General features: G+C 56.0%; 1 protein-coding gene across 1 annotated transcript in view; it reads right to left on the reverse strand.

Moving 5' to 3' along the window:
- Nucleotides 1–18,937, reverse strand: part of SEC14L5 (SEC14 like lipid binding 5) — a 39,081-nt gene extending 20,144 nt beyond the window's left edge. Inside the window, exons 1-5 of the mRNA XM_064153164.1 lie at nt 18,842–18,937; nt 13,538–13,641; nt 9,172–9,247; nt 1,250–1,399; nt 854–985 (exon numbers count right to left, since the gene is read on the reverse strand). Of these exons, the coding sequence (XP_064009234.1) occupies nt 854–985; nt 1,250–1,399; nt 9,172–9,234 (345 nt within the window). The 5' untranslated portion in view covers nt 9,235–9,247; nt 13,538–13,641; nt 18,842–18,937. The remainder of the gene's footprint in view (nt 1–853; nt 986–1,249; nt 1,400–9,171; nt 9,248–13,537; nt 13,642–18,841) is intronic.
- Between the last annotated feature and the right edge of the window lie 2,312 nt (nt 18,938–21,249).

A 21,249-nucleotide genomic window follows, 5' to 3' on the forward strand; every position in this document is an offset into this window, starting at 1 on the left:
ACCAAGGCGGGATCACCAAGGGATCAGCACCCTAAGGTCAAAGTCCTCACCTGACTCACAATTCCTACCCCAGCATACACAAGACAGTCTCTCCCACCCCACTCCCTAAGGTGTCCTGAGCAGCCCTACATGGAAGGGTAACTGAAAACCTGACTCTGACAGAAGGATTAGTCTTGGTCCCATGACTTTGAAAGCAGCTGGTGCAGAGGGTAAAAGACACCCTGAGTGCCAGGAGGCTGTGAGAGTGGCACTAGGGTCACCCAGACCAAGTCCCACCACAGTGGGGTTGGAAGAGACCTCTAGGGATCATCCAGTCCAACCCCCTGCTAAAGCAGGCCACCCACAGCAGCTTGCCCAGGAGCACAATGCCCAGGGTGTGTTGGACTGGGCAGCCTGCTCTGGGCCTCCAGCACCCTTAAATTACAGAAGTTCCTCCTTATCTTCAGATGGAACTTTTCAGGTTCAAATTTGTGCCCCTTTTCCCTTGTCCTGCCCCTGGGCACCACTGCACAAAGCCTGGTCCCATCCTCCTGACTCTCACCCTAATCAGTACTAATGAGATCCTCCTCAGGCTGCTCTTCTCAACACTCAACAGCCCCAATGCTCTCAGAGGTATTCCAGTCCCCTCAGCACCTTCCCAGCCCTTTTGTGGATCCTCTCCAGCAAATCTGTCTCCTGCTTCAACTGGGGAGCCCAGAACCGGACCCAGCCCTCCAGATACAACCTCCCTAGGCAGTGTGGAACAGGTGGAGAACCTCCCTTGACCTGCTGCCCACACTATTCTCAATGAGCCCCAGGGCACCACTGAGCTCCTTGGCACTCCCTGCACAGGCAGAGAGGGCAAAGCACTCACTGAGTAGCTGCAGGTCTCCAGGACCACTACCCGGTTGGCAAAGGTCTCGTTGTGGGCCTCGATACGCAGCGTCCTCTCCCGCCAGTTGACCGTGTTCCTCTGGATGAAGAAGACATGCTCCACCCCTGCCATCTGCCAGGGAGGAAGCACCGACGCCGCGCTGAGCGCCAGCGAGCGAGCACCGACGCCGCGCTGAGCGCCAGCGAGCGAGCACCGACGCCGCGCTGAGCGCCAGCGAGCGAGCACCGACGCCGCGCTGAGCGCCAGCGAGCGAGCACCGACGCCGCGCTGAGCGCCAGCGAGCGAGCACTGACGCCGCGCTGAGCGCCAGCGAGGGAGAACAAGCCTAGGAGGCGGCCAGCAGAGGCAACGCTCCCACCCCAAGGTGCTGCTTGCCTTCTTCAGCAGTCTGGGAGCGTCCACGTTGAGCTTGCAGCTGCGCTCCACGATGTGGATGGCTCCGTCCTCGCTGCGGGACTCGTGCAGGATCTCGCTGCCCAGGAACACCGGGATCTGCGGGCACGTCGGGAAGCGCCTCTCGTACGCCTGCAGCGGACAGCGAGACAGGGACAGCTGCAGCCTGCACCCGCCCTGCTCTCCTGCCTTGTAGCCTCTCTGTGCTCCTGCCTGCACCCACCCTGCTCTCCTGCCTTGTAGCCTCTCTGTGCTCCTGCCTGCACCCACCCTGCTCTCCTGCCTTGTAGCCTCTCTGTGCTCCTGCCTGCACCCACCCTGCTCTCCTGCCTTGTAGCCTCTCTGTGCTCCTGCCTGCACCCGCCCTGCTCTCCTGCCTTGTAGCCTCTCTGTGCTCCTGCGTGCACCCACTCTGCTCTCCTGCCTTGTAGCCTCTCTGTGCTCCTGCCTGCACCCACCCTGCTCTCCTGCCTTGTAGCCTCTCTGCGCTCCTGCCTGCACCCGCCCTGCTCTCCTGCCTTGTAGCCCCCCATGGGCTCCTGGTTGCAGCTCCCCTGTCCTCCTGGCTTGTAGCCTCCCTGCACTCCTGGCTTGTAGCTTCCCTGGGCCCCTGGTTGCAGCCACCCTGTGCTCCTGCTTGCGGCCTCCCTGGGCTCCTGACCACAACTAGCTTCCACTGTGAATTGCCCTGGACTGTCAAGAGTAAGGTCACCAATCATTGGAAGGTCCCTTCCATCCCAATCCAATCTGCTTCCATGACTCTATCCATTAGGCCTCTTCCTGTGCTTTCCACAGCTGATCAGGAGGAAAACTCCATCATCAAGTTAGCCAAAGATCAAACTTCCCAGAGCAAGTGAAGGCTTCCAACGCCAACCCAGCTGGAGCCACAGCACTACATTGCTTGAAGCAGCTGAACATGTTATACTGGGAATTCAGGGACATGTCAGGCGCTGCTGCAGGATGTTTCCAGCATTCCAAGGCCTCCACATTGCTGGAAGCTCATAACATGAGCCAAGCACCCTCCTGGACAGGAGAACTTCCTTCTTCGTGCCCCCATTGGCCTCTTGGCCCCAGGGGCACACTGTTGGCTCATGGTAACTTACTGTCCCCCAGCACTCCCTGGTCCTTCTCCATGGAGCTGCTTTCCAGCAGCTCAAGCCCTCACCTGTGCTGAGCTGGGGGCTGCTTCCCCCAGCCGAAGAGGTGGAACATGTCCATATTTGCAAGGAATCCCTTTCACACTCTGCTACCAAGTCCTCTGCTAAGCTTCCTACACCACCATGGCTAAAAATACAGCAGCTGAAGATGCCTGAGATCATGTGAGGGACAGCTGAGGCACGATGATAAGGCTGAGCCTGATCTCTCCTCACTGAAGAGACCAAGCAACCAGGAGAGCAACAATCTTCTGCAGCCAGGAGCAGAAGAAAGCAGCAGCTGGACATGCACTGCCCTTCTGCTTCAGCACACACACTGAGGGCAGGCAAAGACACAAACACTGGGGACTTTTTGCAAGCCATTGCTTGAAGCAGGACCTGACCAGGCTGGAAAAGCAAGACTGGGTCAGTCTGGTGAAGTTCAACACAGCCAAGTGCAAGGATCTGCACCTGGGAGAGGGAAACCTCCAGCATCAATCCTGGCTGGGGCTGGAGAGCAGCCCTAAGGAGAGGCACTTGAGGGTGCAAAGCTGGATAGGAGTTGGCACTGAGTGCTGCCAGCCCAGGGGCTGATGCCCAGCAGCACGGGCAGGAAGGGGATTCTGCCCCTCTTCTGTGTCTGCTGATACCTCTCCTGCAGTGCTGGGGCAACTCTGGAGTGCTCAGCACAGCACAGACAGGGACCTGTTACAGCAGGGCCAGAGGAGGCCACAGCAGTGCTGGCAGGGTGTAAGGGTTCTGCTGTGAGGCCAGGCTGGGAAAGTTGGAGTGTTCAGCCTGGAGAGAAGGCGGCTCCAGGGAAACCTTAGAGCAGCCTGCCAGTGTCTGAAGGGGCTCCAGGAGAGCTGGGGAGGGACTTTGGACAATGGCTGGGAGTGCCAGGATAGGAGGAGGCTCTGCCTCTGACCAACAACCTTGTGAGAAGAGAGGACAAAGCAAGAAATCCACACTGAGGTGTCCTCAACTGCTGGTCAAACACACAATGAGCAGTACAAAGAGATGCATCTGTGAGAAGAGACTGCCCTGAAAGGCAGCCAGATGCCAAATGAGAACGCAGTGGACAAGAAGACAAGTCTAAAAACTAAAGCCTCACAGCTAGAGAGAAAAGGAGGAATTTGGGCTGCAGCCAGAGGAGTGTGGGCAGCAGGGTAAGAGAGGGGATTGTGCCTCTCAACTCTGCTCTGCTGAGACCCCACCTCAAATCCTGCCTCCTGCTCTGCTGTCCCCAGCAGAAGGAGGACACAGAGCTGCTGGAGAGAGGCCAGAAGAGGCCACAAAGATGCTCCAAGAGCTGCAGCAGCTCTGCTGTGGGCACAGGCTGAGGGAACTGGGGGTGTGCAGCCTGGAAAGGAGAAGACTCCAGGGGGACCTCAGAGCTGCCTGCCAGTGCCTGAAGGGATCCTGCAGGAAGGCTGCAGAAGACTTGAGCCCTGAGTAAGGCATTTGACTCTGTCCCACACGACATCCTGGTCACCAAAGTGGAAACACACAGACTTGCTGGGTGGAACACTGCTGGATGGGGAATTGGCTGGATGGTGGCATGCAGAGGCTGGTGATCAGAGGGCTGCAGCAGCTCTGCTATGAGGACAGGCTGAGAGAGTTGGGGCTCTGCAGCCTGGAGAAGAGAAGGCTTCGAGGAGACCTTGAAGTGGCCTTTTAGTATCTGAAGGGGCTACAGGAGGGTTGGGGAGGGACTATTGACAAGTTCTGGTAATGACAGGATGAGGACTAATGGGATTAGACTGGCAGAGGGGAGATTTAGACTGGATGTTGGGAAGAAATTCTCTACAGTGAGGGTGGTGAGACACTGGCACAGGTTGCCCAGAGAGGTGCTCAAGGCCAGGTTGGATGAGGCCTTCAGCAACCTGGGCTAATTGAGAGGTGTCCCTGCCCATGGCAGGGAGTTGCAGGAGATGATCTCCGAGGTCCCTTCCAACTTGAGGCACTCAATAACTCCATCAAATTCCGCCCCCGTGCAATCCCCAAGTGTTCCCCTGCTTAGCCCCTTCTCCTGCAGAGCACAGCTAGCTGCAAGGGGTGGCAGGCTGGCAGAAGCAGCATGTTCCTGCTCCTCCAGCTCAACCTCCCGCAGACCGACAGGAGCTGTTTCAGCACCACCGTCCAGGGAGCGTGGCTGGAGGGCAGGAGCTTCCACAACACCACCTCCTGCTGCTCCTCTGCAGCTTTCTCTGGGACGCAGCTCCACAGAGAAGGACCTGGGAGAACAAACTCCCCAGGAGCCAACAATGTGCCCTCACGACCAAGAATGCCACCGGTATCCCGGGGGGCATTGAGAAGAGTGTGGCCAGAAGGGCAAGGGAGAGTCTCCTGCCCCTCTACTCTGCACTAGGGAGACCACAGCTGGAACCCTGGGTTCAGTTTTGGTTCCCCAGTTCAGGAGACAGCAGGAGGAAGCTCTGCACAGTGAGGGTGGGGAGAGACTGGCACAGGCTGCCCAAGGAGGTGGTTGAGGCCATCCCTGGAGACATTCAAGATCAGACTTGGTGTGTCTCTGAGCAGCCTGCTCTGCCTGGAGGTGTCCCTGCTGCCTGCAGGGGGTTGGACAAGGTGCCCTTGGAGGAGGGTCCCTTCAAAGCCAGTGCAAGCTGTGGCTCTGCCTTCAGCAGATTAGAGCAGAGCCTTTTAGTCCCTTCTGGAACCCAAAGCCATGGTGGTACCTCTGGGCACGCTGTGCCTCCTCGTGCTGCAGCTTACTGCAGAGCTCATCCAGTCCCAGCACTGAGAAGATTAAGCTTGGGACACAACTCATCCTTCAAGAGCTAAGCCTCCAGGGTGCAGCTGCTGAAGGTGACTGACAGACACAAGGATTGTCCCACACAGACTCTGAATGACTGCAAAATCTCTGCAAGGCTGCCAGCATCACCCTGTCCTAAACCATCCCTGCCCACCAATGGAGTCTCAGTGGTGGCAACACAAAGCTAGCAGAGATTTAGATTTGAGGTGATTGTGCCTCTCTGCTCTGCTGAGATCCCTCCCCGCCCTGCACTCAGTTCTGGTGCCCCCTGCACAAGGAGGACATGGGACTGCTGGAGAGGGTCCAGAAGAGCCACAAAGATGATGTACTCTGCTCTGCTGAGACCTCACCTGCAGCACTGCCTTCAGCTCTGGGGCTCCCAGCACAAAAAGGACCTGGAGCTGCTGGAGAGGGTCCAGAGGAGGCCATGAAGATGCTCAGAGACTGCAGAACCTCTGCTGCAGGGCCAGTCTGGGAGTGTTGGGTCTGTTGAGCCTGGAGAAGAGAAGGCTCCAGGGAGACCTCAGAGCAGCCTTCCAGTAGCTGAAGGGGCTGCAGGAGGGCTGGGGAGGGACTTTGGACAAGGGCTGGGAGTGCCAGGATGAGGGACAATGGCTTTGAGCTGAGAGAGGGGAGACTGAGAGTGGAGAGGAGGAAGAAATTGCTTGCAGTAAGGATGGGGAGAGACTGGCACAGGTTTGCATTGGAGGTGTTTGAGGCCAGGCTGAATGAGGCCTTGAGCAACCTGGACTGGTGGGAGGTGTCCCTGCCCATAGCAGAGGGTTGGAACTGGATGATACTGAATGTCCCTTCCAACCCAACCCATTGCGATGACCCCCACAAGCCAAACTAAACAGGCCAGAGGTGCAGCTGCTGCCACCAGCTCCCAGCAGAAGAGAGGAGCTGCTCCTCCAGCTGCTCCCAGCAGTTGCAGTGCTTGCTGGAGGGGAAATGGCTCTCTGGGGATTGTGGCATGAGACATCAGCTCTTTGCTCAGCTTGACTCCTGGCTCACTCTCAACATGGAGGTGGTGGTGGCAGGGGCAGGGACCGAGCACATCATGGGTACAGTTGTGAGTGACATCCCTGACAGAGAGAGGCTGAGTGCTTCCCAGCAGGAAGCTGATGGGCTATTTATAGCCTATCTTGACAGCCTGATTCTCAACCATCAAGTCACACTGCACCATCCTGGCTTGAGTCAACAGTGGCTGCTCGTGGAGCACAGGCAAGGTTAAAGCAGCAGCTGCTGACAGGCACAGCTAAACTCACCTTTAGGACAGGGCAGAGCAGAGACACAAAGGGAAGCTGCCCCTTGGAACCAGCTGGCACAGAGCACAGCTGCACCACAGCATGCCCATGGCTGAGGGCTTGTCTGCACTGCAGGGGCAGGCTCTGAGGTCACACAATGCTGCCAGAGAGAGCAGAGCCTGTTTGGAAGGGGGGGGTCCAGTTGGTACCTCCAGTTGAGGGGAGCATTGGGACACTTCCTACCATAGCTGCCATGGACTGCACACCAGAGAGCAGCTCTCTGAAAACATTTCATACAATGGCTCAGATTGGAAGGGACCTCAGAGGTCATCTCCTGCAACCCCATGCCATGGGCAGGGACACCTCTCAACTAGCTCAGGTTGCTCAAGGCTTCATCTAGCCTGGCCTTGAACACCTCCAGAGAGGTTGTGGATCACATGTGATTTATGATCACATTCTGTGATTTTGTGATCCACAGCCTCTCAGAGCAGCCTGTGTCAGACTCTCAGCACCCTCACACTCAACAACTTCTTCCTCAGCTCCACTCTAACACTGCTCTGCCTCAGCTCCCAGTCATTCCCCCTTGGTCTGGCTCAGACACCCTCAGCAAAAGCCCTCTGCAGTCTTCCTGCAGGATCCCTTCAGGCACTGGCAGGCAGCTCTGAGGTCCTCCTGGAGCCTTCTCCTCTCCAGGTTGCACATCTCCAGCTCCCTCAGCCTGTGCCCACAGCAGAGCTGCTGCAGCCCTTTGTGGCCTACTCTGGTTTCTCTCCAGCAGCTGTGTCCTCCTCCTGCTGGGGACAGCAGCACTGGAGGCAGGATTTGAGGTGGGGTCTGAGCAGAGTCCAGGAGCAGAATCCCCTCTTAGCCCTGCAGGAAGAGGGCTGCAGCTCTCTTCCCGTGGACTTAGACCATCCAGCTGAATGTGCAAACAGCAGCAGAGGAGCTGCAGGAGCATTAGCAGGAGCAGGATGGAAATCCACAGCCACCCAACACCACAGGAGTGAGCAGGAGGCGCTCAGCAGCAGGCATGGAAAGCAAGGCCAGGACACAGGGACTCATTTGCCTCGGACAATCCCATTCTTGCTCAGGCACTCACATCTCAGCAGAGCACACAGCTCTCTGCAGCTGTGCCCAGACACAGAACCACAGACTGGCAGGGGTTGAAAGGGACCTATAGAAAGCCTCCAGTCCAAGCTTCCTGACAGAGCAGGCTCTCCCAGTGTAGGTTACACATTCAGGAGGGGCTTGGAAGCTCTCCACACAAGGACACTCCACAGCCTCTCTGGGCAGCCTGCTCCATGCCTCCATCACCCTCACAACAAACAACTTTCTCCTGCTCAGATGGAACCTCCTGGCTGCCTCTTTGTGTCCACTGCTCCTTGTGCTGTCCCTGGGCACCACTGACCAGAGGCTGGCCACTGACACATCCCTTAGCTCATGGCACAGCCTGGAGGATGCAGGACTCTGTGCTACATTGGTGGGGAACCCATGGGACTGTCTGAAGAGAGGCTGGGCAGCCTGGAGAAGAAGAGGCTGAGTGGGATCTGATCAATGCCTGCAGATACATTAGGGGTAGGTGTCAAGAGGATAGGGCCAGATGCTTCTCAGTGGTGCCCAGTGACAAAACAAGGAGGCTCATAGATTCAGCCTGGCCAGGTCCCTCTGTAGAACCACCTCCCTACCCTCCAGCAGATCAACACTGTCACCCAATTTAGTGCCTGAGGCTGCTTTTGATCCCCTTGCCCACATCACTGACAAAGCTATTGAAGAGAAGTGGCCATGGTTAGATTTGCTTTGGTGCATCACCCAGCTGGAGAGTTTCAGCTACAGCCTTCAAGCCCCCTGGGGAAACCCTGCAATTTGGAGAGATATCTCCCAACATTTCAGTGGTGGAGTGAACAGTAAAGGATTTCTCCACAGGTTTCCAGCTTCTAACCAAATCAAAAGTCTTGAATCAAGTTCTAGACCCACACATCCCACAGAAATGTTTTGAATCAGTAAAGAGAGATTCTAACCTGGGTAGCACTTGGTGACAAAGTGAAAACTGGCCATAAATTGACCCTGTCACAGGCTTCTTCCTTGCCCAAGAGCCTCTTCTTTCTGGAGAAGAGGAGGCTCAGGGGTGACCTCATTGCTGTCTACAACTCCCTAAAGGGAAGTTGTAGCTAGGTGGGGTTGGTCTCTTCTCCCAGGAAATCAGTAACAGAGCAAGGGGACACAGTCTCAAGTGGTGCCAGAGGAGGAATAGGTTTCATATTAGGAGGAAGTTTTTCACAGAGAGAGTGATTGGCACTGGAATGGGCTGCCCAGGGAGGTGGTGGAGTCACTGTCCCTGGAGGTGTTCAAGAAAAGCAAGGATGGGGCACTTAGTGCCATGGTCTGGTTGACTGGACAGGGCTGGGTGATAGATTGGACTGGGTGATCTTGGAGGTCTCTTCCAGCCTGGTTGATTCTATGATTCAATTCTAGAAGGCTGAGGTTTATTGGGCTGTTCTCCCTCTAACAACTCTAAAACTCCCACCTCTAAAAATCCTGAGGTTCTGAGTTTTACTTCCCCCCTCCCCAGAAAACTGCAGACAGGAAAAGAAAAGAGAAAAGGGATCTAAACCTGTGTGACTGCAACGTGCCCAGGAGGCTGCCACAAAGACACAGCAGCCAGAGGTGGAGTCGCCCTCCCTGGGCAGCAGCCCTGAGCAGCAGCCCTGAGCAGCTGAAGGAGCAGGGGTGGTGCTGAGTGGTACTCACTGCCATGACGAGCTCAAAGGGGTATTTGTAGACTCGAACTGGGGACTGGTACTTCTGCACCATTTTTACCACACACCTGGAAGAGGGGAAAAAAGGGAACATTTTAGATCCCTTGGCACACTGCAAGACATCTCAGCCACCTGCACAGACAGACCTTACAAGAAGCCTAAAATCAGAGAGAGAGAGAGGAGAGGAGACATTGTTAGGTAGAGGATGGTCAAGGGGCAGGGCTGGGCTGGCCACTGAGTGTGTTTCAGATGCTCTCCATGAAGCCTTCTGCTTCCCAGAGGGAAGAGAAAGGGAAGAAGGCAGAGAGCCTGATGGGGTGGGAAAGAAACTGGACCAGCTAGGATGGAAAGAACAACATGGATGGAGACACAGAGACACAAACCAATATGGAATCCAACCCCTGATGGCACCACTGAGGGTGGGGGCACACAGTGGGGAATGCACAGCAAATGGAAACCAGATTCAGGAGCTGGAATCTGGAACTGATGGATAGGGATCAAAAGCAGAACATTCAGAGTCCTCCTGGGTCATTGGAGAAGAGGCTTAACCCTGGGGATCCCTCAGCTTACCATGCCATCCATGGGCTGCAGTCCCTTGGTGGACAGCTGAGGGTCACCTGTCCTGTCTGCTCCTCCCCGCAGGTGTCACCTCTGACTTTCTGCTCCCCAAGGTGTGGCACAAGCTGTGGCGGTGCCCTTGGTCTGCCCAGGAGCAAGTCTCAAGCAGAGCCTTTCTGCAGGCGAGCCTTTGGCAGGAGCTGTCCCAATCAGCTCCTCCCTGCTAGCAGTAGCCCCTGGCTGTGCCAACCTGTCCTGAGTTGCAGAAGGAGCCTCAGTGAGCAGGGCCTGAGCTGGGCAGTGCCAGCACTGAGCAGGATCATCCCTGCTCTAGCTCTAAGCAGCATAAATATCCTGCCCAGCATCAGTCAGCACGTCAGTGGCAGGGACAGAACCTAAGGCAGGTCTCTGCAGTCCCAGCATGTGGTGGTTTCCTTTCCTCCTCCTTAGCATTGCTGCAGCAAATTCCCCTTGGAGCTCCGACAACACTCACACTGAACAAAGCACAGACAGAGAGCCAGGATTAGCTGTAGTCCAGAGAAGCAGCCTGCCCTAGGAGGCCTGCAGAGACTAAGTGGTGCCTCTTGGCTCTTCCCCTTAGCCCCTTTCCTGCACCACATCTGTAACCATCAGGCAAACCCAATCCCTTGCAGAAAGTTCCACAGCTTCCTGCATTACAAAATTGTGTTGACCTGGCAAAGCCCTCCAAGCTCCTCCAGGCCAACCATTCCCTAACTCTACCCAGGCCAGGGCTGAGCCATGGCCCTCAGCACCACAGCTCTGCCTCTTGGAAACACTTCCAGGGATGGGCATTCAACCACCTCCCTGGGCAGCGTGGGCCAGGGCTTCAGAACCCTTCCAATGAAGAAGTTTCTTCTTATGTCCTACCTGAACCTCCCCTGGGGCAACTTGAGGTCATTTCCTCTTGTCCTGCCCTTTCTTCATGACCAAGGCTGTTTCTAACTGCTGCCAGTGACCTCTGCAACTAAGTCCCAGCCTCCTTAAGTGGCAAAGGAGGTGACAAATGACTCCTGACATCAAGCATCACCCACACAGCTGACACCAAGCTTTCAGCCACCTTTGATGGTGGTTTAAATGCTTCTGTGCGCCAAGTAGCATTGAGTTGTTTTAAGCCAGGGAAAGAAAGGGACAGGAACAGCAGGGCCTGATACTAAGCCAGCAACCACATCCCACTGCCTGGGTGCCCACTGCCTGCTTCCAGCTGCAGGCAGCCAATAACTGCAGGCAGTGCAAACAATTCCCCCCTCAGCATTTCAGTCCTCCCAGCCACCTCTCACTGTTCTCATCAGGATTCCTCCCTCAGACTCCCTTGCTTTAACCCTCACATATGCATCAGTAAGCAGCTTTCAGAGGAGTGCAGAACTCTTTTTCTTCCCCTTTGATTTATTAGGGCTGCTTTGTGCAGCTCTTTTTACTTTAAATCCCTCCTATTAATATCCTCTGTGAGCATTAAGAAACACAACTGGCTGGGTTGCTGCCTGAGGATGCTGTGCTGCTTGCACCCCACTCAGATTCCATCACTGAGCAGACAGCCCTGGGCAGCATGACGCAGAGCAGAGCTCAACTCGGCACTCACACAACTTCTCCCTGACATTTGAAGCCCAAAAAGGGAGAGGAAAATGAAAATTAAAAGGCAAGTAGAACACAGAAACATAGAACAGGCTGGGTTGGAAAGGACCTTCAAGAACAGCCAGCTACAACCCCTTCCACCAGCACAGGATGCTCAAGGCCTCATCCAGCCTGGCCTTGAGCACCTCCAGGGAGGTTCAGAACCACCACAACCACAGAACCAGATTCTGTGATCCACAACTTCTCTGGGCAACCTGCTCCAGTGTCTTCACACACTCATAGTGAAGAACTTCATCCAATTTCAATCTGCCCAGGTCTAGTGTGAAACCATTGCCCTTTTAGAAAAGCCACATGGAGGCAAAAGGTAGGGTGGGAAGTGACCTCGGGAGATCATGCAGTTCAACCCCCCTGCCATGGGCAGAGGCACCTAGGGCAGGGCACACAGGAACACATCCAGAGGGATCTTGGAACTCTCCAGAGAAGATGACTCCACAACCTCTCCTGGCAGTCTGCTCTGCTCTCAGTCTCCCCTCTCCCAGCCCAAAGCCATTGTCCATCCTCATCCTGTCCCTCCCAGCCTTGTCCAAAGTCCCTCCCCAGCTCTCCTGCAGCCCCTTCCAGCTACTGGAAGACTGCTCCCTGGTCTCCCTTCTCCAGGCTCAACAGCCCCAGCTCTTCCAGCCTGTCCCTGCAGCAGAGGTTCTCCAGCCTCTGAGCATCCTCGTGGCCTCCTCTGGACCCTCTCCAGCAGCTCCAGGTCCTTCTTGTCCCCAGAGCTGGAGGCAGTTCTGCAGCTGAGGGCAGAGCAGAGGGGCAGAATCCCCTCCTTGTGCTGCTGCTCTCTCTGCTCTGGCTGCAGCCAGCACACAGCTGGCTCTGGGCTGCCAGCAACCAGTGCTGGCTCCTGGGCAGTTTAGCACCAACTGACACCCTCAAGGCCTTCTTTGCAGAGCTGTTCTTAGTTCACTCACCACCCAGCCTGGATTTGTGCTTGGGTAGGTTCTCCCTGAGAGACAGCTGCAAAACATCCTCCCACAGTCAACTTTAAGCAAGGGAGAGGGGAAAGAGACTTGAAAAAGACTGAGTACCTGAGCAGGGAAATGTTGGCAGCAGGATCACACACTTGGGTGCTCCGCAGAGGATCACCTTGCTCAAGGGGCAACACTCAGGACTTGCTGAACCTCTCGGAGCCTTACTGGTGCTAAAAGCCAGCCTGTGCAGGAGTGAGCACAGAGAGCATCTAGCTTACACTGGAGTGAGCAGAGCAGGGGCAGGCAGGCCGGCCAGGCCGCTATCAGGTATCAGCCACCCGAGCCCAGAGGCACAGGACACCTTGTAACGCAAGGCTGTAACATGACCACGCCAAGTGCCAGGCCAGGCTCTGCAGCGACCTGCCCAGGAAGCACAGAGAGAGCAAGAGAAGCTGCAGCAAATGGCTTTAGCTGCACCTCACTCCCTGTGCTGGCCTCACCTGCTAGACCATGAAGCCCTACAACTCTGTGGGCAGAGGTCAGAGACCTCCACCACAGCAGGAAGACTCAGGGCATCTTGATGGACTTGAGGATCTCAAAGGTCCCTTCCAACCTCAACAGTTCTAGGATTGGGCCTGGAATCAGTCAGAAATGCAGCCAGCAACAGCAGGTTGGCAAGCTGCACTTCAACTGCCTTAACCATGCTCAGACACATCTGCAGCTCCCTGGTGGCTGCCACAGTTTATTGCCCCATACTGCTCTGCTGAAAGAATCCTGAGAGGAATTTGTTGTGTGGCAGAGAGATATACAAGGAAAGGCTGAGAGCTGGGTTTGTTCAGTCTGGAGAAGAGAAGGCTCAGGGCAGACTTTATTGCCATCGACCAGTGCATAAAGGGTGGCTGCCAGGAAGGTGGAGATTCCCTTTGCACAAGGACTCCCACAGGAAAGACAAGGGGTGATGAGGACAAGTCACTGCTGGGGAAATTCCTATTAGATTCCAGAAGGAAATGTTTCCCCATGAGCACAGGCAGACACTGGGATCAGCTCCCAGGGGCAGCAGGGGATTCTCCTACCTTGGACAGTTGTAAGACTCAGTTTGGTAGGGTGCTGGGCAGGCTCATTCCAACTGCACTGTGAACCCTAGAGAGGCTGGACCAGGTGATCCTTGGGATCCCTGGCATTCTGTGATGTCCCTTGGAAGCTGTGGAATAAAGAGTTAGCCCAAAAAACCTTTCATACCTCGAGGAGAGCTCAGCAGCAGACCTTCGATGCCTTCTTCTCAAGGCAGAGCTGCACGACACTCATTCTGCTTCTTGAGGCAAGAAAGGCTCCAGCTGCAACTCCTGGAAAAACCAAAACCAACCAACGAGGCTGCTCAGGGCACATAGACACAGGTGAGAGAGAGGCAAGACCTTCCAGGCCACCTGAGCTGAAGATATTCATCCTCATGAGCAGACTGAGACTGGAGATGAGGAAGATCCTTTGCAGTGAGGGTGGAGAGACACTGGAACAGGTTGCTCAGGGAAGCTGTGGATCACAGAACCACAGAATGTGAACTAAGGTCTCCCTCGAGCCTTCTCCTCTCCAGGCTCACAGCTTGCTGTTACCCAAAGTCTGTCCATGCAGGACACTCGGGGTCACAGTGCCCTGAGTCTCTCCTCAGAAGCCCTTAAGGTGACCAGACTTGAGTGGGACACATCATCCACAACTGCTGCACAGGGCCCTCTGGGCAGAGGTGCCAGAGGGGTGCCACTCACTGCACACCTAGCACAGAGGGCAGCCACAGTGCCACATCCCAAAGCATACTGTGACAGCAGTGCCCACAGCAGCCAGTTCCCTGCTGAGGCCAGCTGGCCCCTGCACCCTTTCAGCTGCAGCCTGTCCCCAGCAAGTCACAGATGAAGAAAACCCTGGAAGGCAGAGAGCTCATTATAAGCTTGATAGCCCAGCTTCCAGGGGAAAGAGGGCATGGAAGGGGGCAGGAAGTGCAAGGATAGGAGCCCCTGGTGGAAGATGACACACGCAGTTCCCTTTGGTAGCATCAGAAAGCCACAGCTTGCATTGGGTTGAAAACGACCCTCCAAGGGCATCCTGCCCATTCCCCTGCAGGCAGTAGGGACAGCTCCAACCAAAACAGGCTGCACAGAGACACACCAAATCTGATCTCAAATGTCTCCAGGGATGGCCTCAACCTGGGCAGCCTGTGCCAGTCTCTCCCCACTCTCACTGTGCAGAGCTTCCTCCTGGCGTCCAACCTAACTCTGCCCTGCTCCAGTTCCAAACCGTTGTCCCTTGTCCTATCCCCACAAGCCATTCCCAGCCTTTCTGTAGATACTCTTAAGATAATGAAATGCAGCTCCAAGGCCTCCTTGGAGCCTTCTTTTCTCCAAGCTGAACCTTCCCAACTCTTCCAGCCTGTCCCCACAGGGTAGGTTACCCAACCTCTGAGCATCTCTCGGCCTCCTCTGTACCTGCTCCGGCAGCTTTGGGTCTCTCTTGTGCTGGGGGCCCAGATCTGGACCCAGTGCTGCAGGTGAGGTCTGAGCAGAGCAGGATTGTCACAGGATCATAGAATGTTAAGGGTTGGAAGGGACCTCCATAGGTCATCGAGTCCAATCCTCCTGAAAGAGCAGGACCATAGAATTGGGGTACAGAGAGCAGGCAAAGCTACTGCTGCATCTCGACTGAAGTGGCAGAGCAATGAGGACTCCCCTGAGGAACACACCTCACTGGGCACAGCCAGGGCAGCAGAGGCACAGCCAGGGGAGCAGAGGCAGCCACTCTCATTCTGTGGTTCCATTTGATTTCCAACCATCCTCTCTGCACCTGAGGGACTTTCCATATGCTCATCTTTTACTCTAGGAGAGGCTGACTTGGCAGAATGCAGCCAGCTCTGGGGAAGCCACAGACTGAGTTTTTCTATTCACTACAGAGTAAGCCCTGCCTCAAAGCCCCCAGCCCAGTCCTGCTTCTCAGCCAGCTTAGCAGCAACTCGACTCAGCCCTCTCCACAGCAGAGCTGCCTGCTGCTGGGTGCGGAAAGCCAGCAGCAAGTGACTTGACTCACTTCTCCCACACACCTGTGGTGGCTTCAAGAGAACAACTGAGCCTTTCTTTCTTTCTATGGGTTTTGACAAAGAAGTGCTGAAAATAGCAGAATTCCAGGGCTCCTCAAACACTATTCCAATGTGTGGAAGCCAGCTGAGGACCTAGGCTGGTATTGGCCAGGTAGCGAGAAAGGAGGACTCTGCAGAGCTGTGTCTTTCCTCCCCACTCCTGGAGCAAGGACAGGAAGGTGCCATTCCTCCTGCCCAAAATGCCTTCCCCCTGGGTAGATGCTGGCACAGAATCTGATGCTTTACACACATCATGAGATGACACCAAGCCTTAGGGTATTTATTAGAGCTTTCTCATCAGAACTTGGGCATAAGTAGGTTGGAATCATGGAATTGTTTGGATTGGAAAAGACCTCTAAAATCATCAACTCCAACAATCTACCCAGCACCATCATAGACACCAAACCCTGGCCCCATGGTGCCATGGCCACACCTTTCTGGAACACCTCCAGGCACGGGAACTCCACCACCTCCTTGGGCAGACTGGGCCAGGTCCTGAGCACTCTTTTGGGGAAGAAATTTTTCCTTCTCTCCAACCTAACTTTCCACTGGCACAATTTCAGGACAGTTCCTCTCCTGAGACTAGGGAGCAGAGTCTGACTCCCACCTGGCTGCAGCCTCCTCTCAGGGAGCTGTAGAGAGCAATGAGCTCTGCCCTCAGCCTCCTCTTCTCCAGGCTGCACACCCCCAGCTCCCTCAGCTGCTCCTCCCCAGCCCTGTTCTCCAGACCCCTCCCCAGTTCTGTTGCCCTTCTCTGGACCTGCTCCAGCCCCTCAATGTCCTTCTAGGAGCGAGATGCCCAGAACTGAACCCAGGACTCGAGCTGTGGCCTCTCCAGTGCTGAGCACAGGGTCACAATCCCTGCTCTGCTCCTGCTGCCCACAGCATTGCTGATGGTGTGATATAATGGAGCCTCAAGGTGGAGAGATGCCAGAAGAAGCCTTTACTATCTTTCATGAGCAGCCATCTCAGGCAGGATTTCATCTTAGTCCCCTGAGAATCACCTATGGAGCAGGGGAGAAGCAGCAGGGAAGTCTCTGAGCCAGCTGTGGAGTTGGACAGCATTCTGCCCAGCTTGCAGAGATGCCTGCAGCCCTGGTGTGGATCCCACAAGACAAGCAGCACAAACACTCAGACAACAACATTCACACATCCTTCACAGCACAATGAGGAACAGGCTCTGTGGCTGAGAGGGGAAGAAGAAAAAGGAACACCCGAGAGTGTTTGGCGCTCAGAGCTGTGTAAATCTAAGGGCTCTGCCTTGTACGCAGCAGAACAAACTCCATGCCCAACACTTCCACATCTTCCTAAGGTCATTTTCTCACCAAAGAAGCAGCTTTTACACCCAGCCACAGACTAAATCTCTGCTATTTGCAGCAGCAGGCAAGTTTCCTCGAGGGAAAGACCCTCATTGCTCTAGAATAAGAAGTTTTCTCTTACCCAGGCCATTTTATCTAACAGCACAACAGCCAACAGGTTAATACTCCAGCAGCTCAGTTTAGGAATAGAGACTGGGGTCAGTTTTGGGGCTCTCACACTGCCAGATGCCAGAAGGACATTGAGGGGCTGGAGCAGGGCCAGAGGAAGGCAACAGAGCTGGGGAAGGATCTGGAGAAGAGGGCTGCGGAGGAGCAGCTGAGGGAGCTGGGGGTGTGCAGCCTGGAGAAGGATGAGGGCAGAGCTCATTGCCCTCTACAGAATGACAGAATTAATCAAGTTGGAAAAGACCTTTAAGATCATTGAGACCAACCTAACCCTTCTAATTAACTAACCCATGGCACTAAGTGCCTCATCCAGCTTCCCTTTAAACACCTCCAGGGATGGGGACTCTACAACCTCCCTGGGTAGCCCACTCCAATGGCAATCTCTCTTTCTGTGAAAAGCTTCTTCCTAACATCCAGCCTGAACCTTACCTGGCACAGCTTGAGGCTGTGTCCCCATCTTCTGTCACTGGGTGCCTGGCAGAAGAGCCCAACCCCACCTGCCTACAGCCTCCCTTCAGGTAGCTGTAGACAGCAATGAGGTCTGCCCTGAGCCTCCTCCAGGCTGCATGCCCCCAGCTCCCTCAGCCTCTCCTCACAGGGCTGTGCTCCAGGCCCCTCCCCAGCCTTGCTGCCCTTCTCCAGACACGTCCAAGCACCTCAACTTCTTAAATTGAGGGTCCAAGAACTGGACACAGCACTCGAAGTGTGGCCTAACCAATGCTGAGTACAGGGGCAGGACTGCCCTGGTCCTGCTGGCCACACTTTTCAGCCAGGAAAAAGCACCCTGGGAGGAGGCTGCAGTCAGGTGGAGGTCAGGCTCTGCTCCCTAGTCTGAGGGGACAGAACGAGAGGAAATGGCCTCAAACTGAGCCAGGGGAGCATTAGATTGGAGAGGAGGAAATATTTCTTCCCCAGAAGAGTGGTCAGGAGCTGGTCCAGTCTGCCCAGGGAGGTGGTGGAGTCTCCATGCCTGGAGGTGGTCCAGAAAGGTGTGGCCATGGCACCTGGGGCCAGGGTTTGGTGTCCATGGTGGTGCTGGGTTGGCAGCTGGAGCCAATGATCTTAGAGGGCTTTTCCAACTTAAAGCAAGCCTTTGAGTCTGTGATTAACCTTAACACTTAGAGCTAGAACAGGTGCAGTCAGCAGGACATTAGACAGACAAGAGAGGAGCAGCAGAAACCCTTGTAGCTTGCCCTGGACGCAGGTGAGCTCTACACAACCTCCCTTCACCAGCCCTGAGAACCTCTCTGCTCGGTGTCCTGGAGTCGACTTCGCCCCTCGGAGGAGCTTAAGCCAAGTGACCTGGAGAACAGCACATGCTTGGTTTAACCCTGCCCTAAAGCCAGTGGGGTTTTATATAGAACCTGACCCAAATACATCAATACATTTCGGAGCAACCGATTGGGGTCAGCCTGCGTTTACAAACCCCTCGGGGAGGATGTGCTAAAGTTTAAGACCCACGGAGACCTCAGCAGCCGAGCCTAGGCTGGCAGCTGAGCTGCTGGGTCCCACTCGCTGCGGGCCAGGCTGCTCTGAGGCGAAGCACCGAGCCAGGGCAGAGCCAGCCGCGGTCCAGCCTCCTCTGAGCGGGACCGGAACCACCAAACTTCAAACCCATCTACTGCAGCGTGCCCGAAGGGACCCTCAGCCATGCTGCCAGCTTGAGCCTGCCGCTCCCTTCCCACCCGCTCCCTCCCTAATCCCCGTAGGATTATGACTAAAATTTCCCTCGCATCTTCCCATATCTGCACGGACGAGCGGCTCCCAGCAGCTCCCCACATCCCCTCACCGGTCCCCCTCCTTCAGCGCCACACAGAGGGCCCTGGCACACGCCGCGGCCGCGCCTCAGCCCCCTCACGCTCACGCACCCACCCTCCCGCAGCGGCCCCGAGGAGCCAACGCCGCGCTCCTCTCCCTACCGCCACGCGTCCCGCAGCTCCCCACCTGGAGCACGGCCGTGCCCATCACGGAGCAGCAGCGGCGCCGCCCAGCCCCGGACTCCAGCCCGCGGCGCCGCTCGGCCGCCACCGGCTCCACGCTGCCGCCGGCTCCACGCTGCCGCCGCCGCCGCTTCAACCGCCGCGCGCCCGGCACCGCCCCCTCCCCCGCCCCCGGCCCCGCGCAGGGCACCGCCCCCGCGCGCCGCCGCGCGCTGCCCACCGCGATGCGGCGGGGGGCGGGGCGAAGCGCGGCCCTGGCCCCGCCCAGCCCCGCGCACGTGTGCCGCCCGCCGCCGCCGCCCGGCAGCAGCGCCGCTGAGGGGCGCGAAGGACACACCGGCCCTCAGCACCGCCGCTCTGCCTCTTGGAAACGCCTCCCGGGGGGGGGCCTCCACCACCTTCCTGGGCGGCCTGGGTCAGGCTTTGCGAGCCCTTCCAAGGAAGAAGTTTCTTGTGGTGTCTGGGGATATGTCAGCAGCTGATGTTGTTTACCTGGACCTGAGCAAAGCCTTTGACACTGTCCTGCGCCACATCCTGGTCTCCAAGCTGGTGAAACGTGGGTTTGATGGGTGAACCACTAGATAGATAAAGAGCTGGCTTGATGGCTGCACCCAAAGAGTGGCTGTCAATGGCTCCACACCCCAGTGGAGGCCAGTGTTAAGTGGAGTCCCTCCTGGGACCAGTCTTGTTGGTGACATGGACAGAGGCACTGAGTGCACCCTCAATGATTTGCTGACGACACCAAGCTGTGTGGTGCAGCAGACAGGCTGGAGGGAAGGAATGCCAGCCAGAGGGACCTGGACAGGCTGGAGAGGTGGGCACAAGCCAGCCTCGTCAGGTTCAACAAGACCAAGTGCAAGGTCCTGCAGCTGGGTCAAGGCAATCCCAAGCACAAATCCAGGCTGGGCAGTGAGTGGCTGAAGAACATCCCTGAGGAGAGGGACTTGGAGGTGCTGGTGGGCGAGAAGCTCAGCATGAGCCAGCAGTGTGCACTTGCACCTGGAGAGCCAACCAGATCTTGGGCTGCAGCAGAAGTGTGGCCAGGAGGGTGAGGGAGGTGATTCTCCCCCTCTACTCTGCTCTGGTGAGACCCCACCTGGAGTCTCTATTACAAGAGGGATGTGGACAGGCTAAAGAGTGTCCAGAGAAGGGCCACGAGGGTGCTCAGAGGGATGGAGCACCTCTTCTATGAGGACAGACTGAAAGAGGTGGGGCTGTTCAGAAGAGAAGGCTCCTTCAGGAGAGAAGGCTCTGAGGTGACATTCTTGTGGCTTTCCAGGATCTGAAGGGGGCCTACAAAAAAGCTGGGGGGGGGACTTTTTAGGCTATCAGGGAGTGACAGGTCTGGGGGAATGGAGCAAAGCTGGAGGTGAGGAGATTCATACTGGACGTGATGAGGAAGTTCCTCACCACGAGAGTGAGGCAGGAGAAATGGGCCTGGGGAACAGGAGAAGTGGTAGAGAAGACAGATGTGGGAGAGACCAAACCCTAATGTTTTGCACCTTCAAAGCCTCCTTTCAAGATCTCCTCAAGGAGCAGCTGCCACTTGGCATGCAGATAAACATCAGCCTGACATTTACTGCTGCTTTGGCTGCTTCTGCTTCCTGATCACCTCTGGCTTTGCAGTGCTCCCTTCTCCGGGCAGGTCCCGCAGGAAACTCTGCTCCTATTTCTGCTCAGCAATCTGTCCTGCAGCATCCTGCAGCCTTGGGCCAAGGAGAACAGCCTGACCTGTCAACAACCCACAGAGCCACCCAAATGTCCAAGCCCTCAAGGCTGCAGCCTGCAGGCTCAGAGCAGGAAGCTTCTCCTGGAGGCTTTCACACAACAGCATCAAAAGCTGATGGAGGGTCTGGAGAGCAGAGCTGGGGAAGAGCAGCTGGAGGTGTTGAGGCTGGAGAAGAGGAGGCTGAGGGCAGAGCTCATTGCTATCTACAGCTCCCTGAGAGAGGCTGCAGCCAGGTGGGGAGTTGGCTCTTCTCCCTAGTCTCGAGTGATAGAAGCAAAGACAATGGCCTGAAATTGTGCCAGGGGAGTGTTAGGTTGGAGAAGAGGAAAAATTTCTTCCCCAAAAGAGTGGTCAAGTCCCGGCCCAGGCTGCCCAGGGAGGTGGTGGAGTCCCCATGCCTGGAGGTGTTCCAGAAAGGTGTGGCCATGGCACTTGGAGCCAGGGTTTGGTGGCCGTGGTTGGGTTGGGTTGCTGGTTGGATTGGATGAGCTTGAAAGCCTTTTCCAACCAAATCAGTTCTGTGGTTCTACAAAGTTATCCAAAGCCTAGAACAATTTGTGTTACAAATTAAATCTGGCTTTTACCTTCCTGAATTCCCTTTTGTCTGCTCAGAGAGAAGCTCTTCCATGCCTCCAGCAGGGTTCACTTTCTTCAGAGGAAACAAGATAATAGAAAACTCCTTC

This window comes from Pogoniulus pusillus, chromosome 13, assembly GCF_015220805.1.
Source record: "Pogoniulus pusillus isolate bPogPus1 chromosome 13, bPogPus1.pri, whole genome shotgun sequence".
Classification (NCBI taxonomy): Eukaryota; Metazoa; Chordata; class Aves; order Piciformes; family Lybiidae; genus Pogoniulus; species Pogoniulus pusillus.